The sequence below is a fragment of the Lolium perenne genome, chromosome 2 (assembly GCF_019359855.2).
Source record: "Lolium perenne isolate Kyuss_39 chromosome 2, Kyuss_2.0, whole genome shotgun sequence".
Classification (NCBI taxonomy): domain Eukaryota; kingdom Viridiplantae; phylum Streptophyta; class Magnoliopsida; order Poales; family Poaceae; genus Lolium; species Lolium perenne.
Window position 1 is genome coordinate 85,581,619 of NC_067245.2, and position 11,774 is coordinate 85,593,392.

The 11,774-nt window shown below is 48.2% G+C and overlaps 1 protein-coding gene across 1 annotated transcript; it reads left to right on the forward strand.

The window, feature by feature from the left end:
- The first annotated feature begins 3,393 nt into the window (after positions 1-3,393).
- On the forward strand, positions 3,394-5,726 carry LOC127333157 (auxin response factor 13-like). The gene is made up of 2 exons (XM_051359484.2): positions 3,394-4,513; positions 5,339-5,726. Exons 1-2 carry the CDS (start codon positions 3,485-3,487, stop codon positions 5,504-5,506), a joined length of 1,197 nt encoding a protein of 398 aa, XP_051215444.1. The 5' UTR covers positions 3,394-3,484; the 3' UTR covers positions 5,507-5,726.
- The last annotated feature ends 6,048 nt before the right edge of the window (positions 5,727-11,774 follow it).

Sequence of the window (11,774 nt, forward strand, 5' to 3'; positions counted from 1 at the left end):
TACTATGTACGTGTTCATGTCGTGACACTACACTATATATCGTAATGCTACTATTATGAGTGACACTACACTATATATCATAATGTTACTATATATCGTAAGTAAAGGAAATGTCTACAAGACCTGGTTCGCGCCGCGCTCCGGCCACTTTGCACCCAACCTGGTGGCCGTGTCGTTGGCGTCGCCAAGAGGAACACACACTTGTCGTCCATCAAGGCGCGCACTCCATGCCGAGGATCGGCGTGCACCACGGCCCCATAGCAAAGAGCGCCGGCTCGGAGGAGGTTCGTGATATATGTGTTATATCAGTCAATTCCTCATCAAAAATAATTTCTATAAATAAGTTATTAATGTAATTTCTTAATTACAAAATGCATGTGAATGTCAACTATGCCAACTCTCGCAAAGTTATCATCAAATAAATTTGGAGAACCTTTTTAAACCCAAAAGCCTACTTGCTTAATTGCAAAATTTTCAAAATCTTGTTTAAATCATATTTGGCCAAAAGTTTCTTAATACAAACCTTGGTGACTTTATATATGTCCCGAACTAACCAAACTTGAGAATCCCCTAACGAGTCTTACACCATCGGCCGGCCGGCATCACTTGCATTAGCGGTTGAGCGTAACGCATGTGCCGACTGGCAAGGAGTACACCTTGTGGCATGGACGAGCACCAAACGTGCATTTACAGGGAAATGGCGCCGCGCGACCTCGTTGCCAAGGTTGGTCGAGAAGAAGAAGATGGGCAACCTCCGCGTCGTGGTCCTTTGTCACACTCGTGGAACACGTTCCATCGGCCGGTCGGCATCACTCTCCAAGAATAATCCATGACGCCATTGCAGGGCACTGTGCGGGGACATCTGGCATGCTGACGCCACCAAAGCGCTTGTTGGGCGAGACGCCATTTGCGAGGCGTGAGTGGTGATGCCCTAAACGCACTAGTCGTCTATCACGAAGCCCGCGCCATGCCGAGGATCGCTGTCCGTAGCAAGCATGTCGCCGAAAGGAGTTGCGGCCTGGAGGTGGGCCTAAGCAGTTGTTGGCGTCCGAAACCCACCGGCGAGCTACGGCTGGCAACACGAAGAGCCGGGAACAACCTTAGGGCTGCGGCTGGCCCTGGTCCCTCCGAGCGACGGCCCGCAAAGCTCCTGGTACACACGTCCGATGCTGGTGCAAGGGCGTGCCACCTGACCTATACCTGGTCAGGAAGGTGATGGATTTGCTTCGCTTAGGTTTCCTGCATGGCATACACGTAAACATTAAATACGAGCCTCGATCGGCTCTCAGGTTGTCCTGTGAATCGGCTCAAGGAGCCGATCCACCCATGACTCGTATGGGGTTTACGATTGCATGGTGGTCCTGCTTGATCAACATAAAGCTAAAACGATCTACAACGATCTAGGGTTTTCACCGCATAATCGGAACATCCTACTCGTGATTGAGCCTAGCAGCCACGCACGGTGACGATGAACCAACCCTAGATAAGGCCTAAAAACCAACATGAAGTTGATCCCCGGAACATCTTATCTAGGGCTAGCAAACCACACCCTACGTGCTACCGGATCCTTCAACCCGTTTGCAAGGCCTAACTATGCAGATATTAAACTAATCCTTGAAGAACAAGGAGCGATCATAACGGATCGGATCTACTAAACAATGATCAAGCAAGGTGTCGCCCTTACACCTAAGAAAGGTGTAAGGACGGCTAGACGTCTAAGGGTTGCATGGACGGAAGCATGTAGCACGGTAGAACGATGCTAACCCTAACACATCTATGATAACTACGTTGCTCGCCATCAAAAAGGCTTCAGTACGAGCAACGCATGAACGACGAATAAACGTATACTGCCTAGATCGCAAGGCAGCATGATGCTTACCCGGAAGAAACCCTCGAAACAAGGGGTCGGCGATGCGCCAAGATTGGTTTGTGATGAACGTGATTGTTGTTTATTTCAGAAACCCTAGATACATATTTATAGTCCGTAGACTTTCTAACGTGGGAATAATCCCAACCGTGCACGAGCCAAACTCTAACTAACCGACACGTATCCTATTATATTTACAGATACAAGGGCAAACTAGCCCAAACTTCGTGTACAAGGCCGGTTCACGTATTCTTCCATGTATATTTCTTCAAGCCCAATCTTGATCGTGGCCCACCTCTGACTCGGTCAAATTCTGGTGATAACAGCAGTTGAGCAGCAATGGTTGTCACGCCGGTGCCGGCAGGGAAGGAGTATGCCTCGGTAGGGCAATGGCGCCGCGCGACCTCGTCGCCGTGCAACGCATTCCATCGGTCGGGCAGCAGTTTGCCAAACATGCATGATGGGCCCATGGCGACGCCAATGCGGCAACAGCTGGCAGGAGGAGCTGGCCGCTGCATCAAGATTGGTGTGGGAAGTGTGAACGCTAGCTGGAGCAATCTGGAAGCCCCCTCCCCCATAAAACAACAATACCACCACGGAGAGACGGAGCGCACTTTTTCCTTGCCCTTTCACGCCGGCCTGACCTCTCCACCTCACCGCCACCAGGGGGCGCGGTCAGGCAAAGCCTGGCTGGCGCCGGCGGGGATTTCTTCGTCCTCTCGCGCATGGGGGTCAGGCGCGGGCCGCCTTCCTAAGGCCAGGGTGCGGCCTTATCGTTGGGGCCTCAATGGCAGCGCCTGGCCTCGGCTCTGCAGCGGCATGACGGCCGACGAGGCGGTGGGATCCCTACCAGCGGCGGAGGGACGGGTGGGGCGGTCTATAGGGGGAAATCCTAGGTCCCCCTCTCCTTGCCTCTCGGCGGCAAGCGGTGGAGGGCTGGCGGTCGACTGCGGCGGTGCTCATGCGTGTGCGGTGTCACGCCGGTGCTGGCAGGGAAGGAGTATACCTCCATGGTGCGGACGAGAACCAGACACACGTTTATAGGGCTCGGAAACGACGCAAGTGAAAAGGTACGCGGGCATGGACGGCTCAGAATTTGCCTCTCGTTTCCAGACCTTAATTCTAAGGCAGCCCAAAGAGCCGAATTGGGCCAATTGGCCTCAAATTCGAATTCCATGCACAAATTTTATGAATCCAAACACAATGTAAAAGTATTTTCATAATTGTTTTCCCTATTTAAAAAAAAACATTAGAAATGGGAAGAATAGCTTCTTGGAATTATCCATGTCCTTGAAAATTACGGGAATAGTACCCAAGGATTTTGTGACTTCTTTAAATCCAAAAGAAACCACTTAGCTATGATCAATTTTTAAATACATATGTACTAAAAACAATATATGATCTATGTGCGTGTGTGATAAGCTGGCAGGGGAGGAGCTGGCCGCTGCATCAAGATTGGTGTGGGAAGTGTGAACACTAGCTGGAGCAATCTGGAAGCCCCCTCCCCCATAAGACGACAAGACCACCACGGAGACGGAGCGCACTTTTTCCCTGGTGCTCTTCTCTTTCACGCCGGCCTCACCTCACCACCTCACCGTCCTCCGTCCTCTCCTCCCCATGGCGCTCCCCCCCGCCGCCGCCGCCTTGGCCGACCGGCGGATGGCGCAGGATATCTGGATGGCCTGCGCTGGTCCCTTCGCCCGCCTCCCCTCCGCCGGCACCAAGGTCTACTACTTCCCCAAAGGCCACGCCGACCAGTGCCGCGGCCACAACCTCCCCGTTGTGCCCGCCGACACCGCTATCCCCTGCACCGTCGAATCCGTGGTGCTGCACTACCACCCAGTCTCCGACTCCCCCTACGCCGTCATCTCTCTACACCATGGCGAAGGGCCAGCGCAGCCCCCCGCCGCGCCCGCGCCCGCGCTCGCACCAGCGCCGCCGCAGTTCCCCGAACTGCGCTACTACGTGAAGCACATGGAGGGTACCAGCGATGACCTGCGCCTTGTCGTTCCCAAGCCGTGCGCCGACGAGCTCTTCTACCCACCGCTGCTTCCGCTGGTTCCACATCCTTCAGGCCAACGCCAACCAATCCCGAACCAAGACATGGACATCGTGACTGTGCACGGCGACACCATAACATTCAAGCACTTCCTTCAGAACGGCAGCAACACGCTGAGACAGCCATGGAGCGACTACTACCAATCTAAGGGTTTGAAGATGGGCAAGGGCAAGGACGGCGTCGTCCTCATGCGCTGCGCGGAAGGCCAAGGCGGGCTCCTCATCGGCTTTCGGCGCGGCGAGCCAAGCACGGACCTCGCGTCTGAGATGCTCGACAACTTCCAGGCGGCGAGCGCGGCGGCGGGAGCCGTGCCAAGCAGCCAACTCGTGCTGGGGCAGGTCCACAACGCCCCCGCCGACCCCTTCACCGTCCACTACTACCCAAGACAAGGCTGGCCCTTCGTCGTGCCGAGGACCGAGGTGGACGACAGGCTTCGGTTCGACTGGGAGCAGGGGCTCAAAGTACGCATGGAAGTCCCAGTGAACAACCATGAGATGCAGGCGAGCAGGGATAAAGCCGGGGCTCCCAGCTACTTCCATGGCGACATCACCGCCGTGAACAACGACGGCCGCTGGTGCCAGTTGCAGGTATGTGTCATGCTGTGGTTCCTGTGTATCTGCATGATTCAAAGCTATTTATCCTATCCGATTACATACAGTAGATATATCTGATGGTTTATACTACATACTGCATACTATGTATGTGATGATCCTAAATTTCTCATTGCGCCATACTATCAACTGAAACACCATCACAAGACTGTGTGACATGATCTTTAGTATCTGATGCTGATATTGCATAACTATGAGGGAACTAATTATCTGCCATTGTTCGCCTTTGGTTAGGACTTAGGAGCCCCCTGTACATGTAACTGCAAGTTTATTCTGTATATTCTCCTCTTTGAAATAACTCCACTATCTGCACTATAGACAAGCTTTCATAACTATCAGTAATAATTCTGTTTGACAGAAATATCAGCAAAGCTTGTAGTAGAAGCAGCTGCATCCTGCTTACTAGTGTTGGCATTATCTTCAGATCCTTATGATTTCAGTGATTACTTTGTACCAAGCAACCGCATCCATCTCCCTTCATAATCTTTATTTGCATGTTTCTATGCGTATCAGGATATGCATTCAGCCAATAACAAGACTGAAGCAAAATGGAGTTTGAAATTTCAGATGTTTTGTTCTACCAGAACAGAAACATCCAAACTTGCTAGTAGTGCAGGATTAGCATACTTCTGGGTCAATGATTGGGCATTTATTTATGTCAAAACTTGTTTGATGTAACTGTCACAGAAAACAACACGCTTGCTATTGCCACACACTTGATATGCCTGCAATTGCCACACAAATTTGGCTCTTTGACGTTTCAGATTTACAAGGATGATGAATTTGCCTCTACGTTTACAGGTCAATTGGGAAGAATCGTCTGCTCCAACTCCAAGCGAGAACGTCAATACTTGGCAGGTGCAGCTATTCGCGCCACCTGTGAGAAAGCGTAAACCTACAGATCCACTGCATGCACCATCTTCATCCGGCACCGGACCATCCAGGCTTGTTCTCCATGACATTGCCTGAGTAACCATGCATGCTGCGTCACAAAACACTATCTGATCTTCAACAAGCTTAGAAATGTTTTTACCGCTTGCTTTCTTTTGGAATTTGGAGGACATCTTATTGATCTAGAAATTATGCTGAGATGCAGTTGAACATTCTGTGCTTCCTTTCCTTGTAAACGAGCAATGATTCTGGCGAGTTTGTTTGCAAGTAAAATGTCATCAGTTATGTTGTCTGCATGGATACAGAGCTGTCTTGTGTCGCAATAAATGGCTCGTATAGTCTTGTCTGAACACAATTTCAATTCAGTTGTTTCAGTTTTTGACATGTCGTGTGGTTTGATCTTGTCTTGTTTTCATGCTTTGAAAGCTGAATACAGCACAGCCTGAGACAAATAACACATGCAGTATGAACAAAGTATTACAACGTGGTCATATCATTAGAATTGGTTGTTTTTATCATGCTCGCCACGCATCGCTTGCCCAAAAACAAGGCGCATCAGTTTTCAACGACATTTTCTCACATATAACAAGTACGACTAGAGCCCAGCCTTATAAATCAACAACTACATGTAGTGCCAGAATTCAAATGACATACAGTCAGAGCAGACAACTGCTTATCAACCTGGAATTATATATATACATCTTGATGTTACTTGAATCAGAGGGATAAAATGTTGATAGTACTTTTCTTCACTGTAGGAAATTGGCTCATTTAACAACTGCACATGGCTGATACTCCCTCTGTTCCAATTTTTAAAATAATTGAAGTTCTAGGTTTATCCTAAGTCAAAATTCTCCATGTTTGATCAAATTTATAGAAAAAATATATCAATTTGTAAAACATGAAATCTGTATAGTATGACAACATATTGTGCGACAAATTTAATAAAAATAAATTGGTGTTGTAGACGTCTATAAATCTTCAGTTATTTTAGAATAGTGGGAGTAGTATTTACTATTTTTCTACCCGGCTAGATTCAGGCTCTAGACTGAGATGGACAAGGGTACAATATTGTTAGTTTAGTGATCGCCATGGTGTTGGCGGTGCGCTGCTTTCTTATTTGGAAATGACGAAGAAGAAGGAAGCAGTCGGATGTCGTTTGGCATTGCAATGAATGCTAGTTATGTATTCATACCCACAACTATTATTCAACTTAAACACTAATACATTGCTGTTGTTGCCTTTTAACTATTGGAAAATATTTTATCTAAATTTTTATCTCAAGAAACCATAATTGAATTGGGAAGAAGCATTTTCATCAATTCCTTATCTTATAGGTATAGACATTGACATGCCACAACAAGATATCGACTTACATTAATTAGTTTGGTAAACCCCTTCTTTCTGTTGCTAGATTTTGTGATTTTTACGAAATGTAATTATTATGGTATTTAAATGTATTGCATCTTCTTGTTTTGAAATATATAGTTGATGGATTGTTATTTCTCTCATTCCTATAAAGTATCTAGTTGATGAAATGTGTTGCATCTCCATCATGTGTGCAATAAACTCTTCCGATGGTCAATATGTCAAGCCTATCTTTCATTTGTGTAGTGACCTTGCTGCTTCCAAAAAAAATTTCACTCAGATGTTCGTCTCATAAACACACTTCAGTGCATTGTCTCATCCATACCTCAATCATGCGCCAGATTTAGCTCCTAAGAACATCTCATTGAAGTTTACCACTGTGATATGCATGATGGTGGTATGTGTCCCTCTAACATATGAATATACTTTTATGTTTCATTATATTCATACTTCTATTGAATTTATTTTACTCGTCCCTCTAAGATTGATCGTATCCCTCGGCAGGCCCTCTCCTGGCCTTTATATAGGAGGCCAGGTCTCAAGGGTCCTACCCGAGGACGACTAGGTTTACAGTAGATTAGATCTAATCTTTCCTTGTTTGTCCGTTTCCTGATCTTGTCCGTCAAGGAATCTTCTGACGCACCGGCCTAGTGGCCCATCTCGCCTTCTGGTAGCTTCATGGGCCTCCAACTTGTCAATATCAGATAGGGCAATACTAGTTACCCGAAGGGTAATGCCCACGTCAGGGTTCTTAAAACCCTCCTGAACATTTGGCTTGTAATATTTGCTACCTCCATGACTATGTTTGTGTGTGTAATATTATTAATATTTTTATGAATCAAGTTTAAGTTGTGTGAAATTTATCCCAAAATGAGCCATAGAAATTTCCCTCTCGTCTCATTATCCATATCCCTGTTCAGATGGCACCTCCAACTCGCAACATGACTCAAGAGGCAATGATGCAGATGTTGCAACAGATGTTGGCTGATAGAGAAGTCGAGAGAGCTGAACGGCAAGCCAACCTAGCTGCACTTCAACAGATTGCTCAGGGCAAGGCCACGGAAACCACGACCACCCAGGGTCGAAGCTGAAAAACTTCCAAAACACCAACCCACCGGTGTTCAGCAAGACAGAGGAACCCCTCGATGCTGATGATTGGCTCCAAACTATGGAGAACAATCTCGAGGTTGCCGGAGTGGAGGACAACGAGAAGGTGTTGTTCGCCACCCACTATCTGGCTGGACCTGCACGTGCCTGGTGGACAAGTACCCGCGCCTTACATGCGGGGCAAATGATGACTTGGGAGGACTTCAAACTCAAGTTTAGTAAGTATCATGTGCCCCCGGGTTTGATTAAGAAGATGAGGGATGAGTTCAGGGAACTGAAGCAAGGCAGAATGACCGTGGTGGAATACCGCGACAAGTTTCTCACTTTGTCAAGGTACGCCCCGGATGAGACGGATACCGTCGAGAAGAGGAAGGAGAGGTTCCTGAATGGACTGCATGATGAGATGCAGACTGTGTTGATCAACATCCCCTTTGCTGACTTAGAAGCCCTCGTTGACTCCGCCATTCAGATGGAGGGGAAGATACACCAAGCCAATGAAAACCGCAAGCGCCGCATGATGAACCAGAGTGGGCCCATCAATAACCACAAGTATCGCCCCAGCTCAAGTGGAGGGTTCGCCCCAAGAAACAACAAGCCCCCGATGCAGAATCCACGTCCGAGTTATCAGAACCTGAGTGGAGGAAACCCCAGGCCAGGAGGCCACCACAACTACAACAACAACAACAACAACCACAACAACTTCAACCGCGCTCCACCTCGCGCCCCCAACAACAACTCCAACACCGCCCCAAGGACTGGGAGCAATGCTGTTCCCATCACCCCCAAGGACAAGTCCACCTACAACTGCTACGAGTGCGGAGTGGCGGGGCACTTCTCCTATGAGTGCCCCAAGAAGCTCGCCAAGACCGCCGCCAACCTCTCAGGCCCTGCGCAGCAGCAGCGTCATGTCACCACCAACAAGAAGTTCGCCCCCAACAACCCGAACAACCGCAACGGCCGCCTCTACCACATGAATGCAGAAGAAGCTCAGGAAGCCCCAGACGTTGTGCTGGGTATGTTCTCTGTTAACTCAATACCCGCAAGAGTGCTGTTTGATTCTGGAGCATCGCATTCATTCATTACCGAAGATTTTGCATGCACTAGTAAGATTCAACCCATCAGTTTGAAGCATGTCATGATAGTTCAAATACCCGGATCAACAACTAAAGCTAGAAAAATTTGCAAAGATGTGCCAATCAGAATACATGAAATAGAATTCTATGCAAATTTGATTGTTCTGGGAGCCAAAGGTTTGGAAGTAGTCCTCGGAATGGACTGGATGGCGAAACATCATGGACTGATTGATTGTGCCAAGAAGGCCATCACCATGACTAGTAGCACCAGAATAATAGTCGAACACATATCTGAAAGGATGCCCAGAAAGTTCACCTGCAACCAAAGCCTAGCTAAACCCACCTTGGATCAGATCAGGGTCGTTTGTCGATATCCTGATGTGTTTCCGGATGATCTACCCGGTATGCCCCCAGATCGGGATATCGAGTTTATCATCGAGTTAATCCCCAGAACCGGACCTATAGCCCAGAGAGCCTACAGCATGAACCCGGCAGAGTTAGTGGAACTGAAGAAGCAACTGGATGATATGCTATTCAAAGGCCTGATTCAACCAAGTGCGTCACCTTGGAGATCGCCAGTTTTGTTTGTGGATAAGAAGGATGGTGCCACTCGTTTGGTTACGGACTATCGTAAACTCAACGATGTCACCATCAAGAACAAGTATCCGTTGCCAAAGATAGAAGATCTGTTTGACCAGCTGACCGGAGCCCAAGTATTCTCGAAGATTGATCTGCGGACAGGATACCATCAGCTGAAGATTCGTGCCACCGATATCCCAAAAACTGCCTTTACCACCAGATATGGATTGTATGAGTACAATGTCATGTCATTTGGATTGACCAATGCTCCCGCTTACTTCATGAATCTCATGAATAAGATCTTTATGAACTTCCTGGACAAGTTTGTCGTTGTCTTCATCGACGACATCCTCATTTACTCCAAGTCCGAAGAAGAACATGAGCAACATTTGGAAGTGGTCCTAGATACCCTTCGGGAACATCAGTTGTATGCCAAGTTCAGCAAGTGTGAGTTTTGGTTGAAAGAAGTAGGATTCTTGGGTCATATCTTGTCAGCCGGAGGAATTGCCGTTGACCCCGCAAAAATCAAAACTGTTGAAGAATGGAAAGCCCCAACCACTCAGACCGAGGTCCGTGCATTTCTCGGATTGGCGGGATACTACCGCCGATTCGTTGAAGGATTCTCGAGCATAGCAAGACCAATGACTCAATTGTTGAAGAAGGACCGGAAGTTCGAATGGACCGACAAGTGTGAAGAGAGCTTCCAACAGCTCAAGCTAAGGTTGACAACAGCCCCAATACTGGTTATGTCGGACATTACCAAGCCCTTTGATGTGTACTGCGACGCCTCCAAGATTGGTCTTGGATGTGTGTTGATGCAAGAAGGCAAAGTAATATCTTACCTGTTGATGGCGTGTATTTCACACGTTCGTTGGGCAACCCCAAGAGGAAGGTATGATGCGCACAGCAGCAAGTTTTCCCTCAGAAAGAAACCAAGGTTTATCGAACCAGGAGGAGCCAAGAAGCACGTTGAAGGTTGATGGCGGCGGGATGTAGTGCAGCGCAACACCAGGGATTCCGGCGCCAACGTGGAACCTGCACAACACAACCAAAGTACTTTGCCCCAACGAAACAGTGAGGTTGTCAATCTCACCGGCTTGCTGTAACAAAGGATTAACCGTATTGTGTGGAAGATGATTGTTTGCAGAAAACAGTAGAACAAGTATTGCAGTAGATTGTATTTCAGTAAAGAGAATTGGACCGGGGTCCACAGTTCACTAGAGGTGTCTCTCCCATAAGACGAACAGCATGTTGGGTGAACAAATTACAGTTGGGCAATTGACAAATAAAGAGAGCATGACCATGCACATACATATCATGATGAGTATAGTGAGATTTAATTGGGCATTACGACAAAGTACATAGACCGTCATCCAACTGCATCTATGCCTAAAAAGTCCACCTTCAGGTTATCATCCGAACCCCTCCGGTATTAAGTTGCTAACAACGAGACAATTGCATTAAGTATGGTGCGTAATGTAACTAGTGACTACATCCTTGAACATAGCACTAATGTTTTATCCCTAGTGGCAACAGCACAACACAACCTTAGAACTTTCTGTCATCGTCCTGTGTCAATGCAGGCATGAACCCACTATCGAGCATAAGTACTCCCTCTTGGAGTTACAAGCATCTACTTGGCCAGAGCATCTACTAGTAACGGAGAGCATGCAAGATCATAAACAACACATAAGCATAACTTTGATAATCAACATAACAAGTATTCTCTATTCATCGGATCCCAACAAACGCAACATATAGAATTACAGATAGATGATCTTGATCATGTTAGGCAGCTCACAAGATCCGACAATGAAGCACAATGGGGAGAAGACAACCATCTAGCTACTGCTATGGACCCATAGTCCAGGGGTAGACTACTCACACATCACACCGGAGGCGACCATGGCGGCGTAGAGTCCTCCGGGAGATGATTCCCCTCTCCGGCAGGGTGCCGGAGGCGATCTCCTGGATCCCCCGAGATGGGATCGGCGGCGGCGGCGTCTCTGGAAGGTTTTCCGTATCGTGGCTCTCGGTACTGGGGGTTTCGTCACGGAGGCTATTTGTAGGCGGAAGGGCAGGTCAAGAGGCGGCACGGGGGCCCCACACCACAGGGCCGCGCGGCCAAGGGGGGGGGCTGCGCCGGCCTATGGTGTGGCCCCTCCGTGGCCCCTCTTCGTCTCTCCTTCGGACTTCTGGAAGCTTCGTGAGAAAATAGG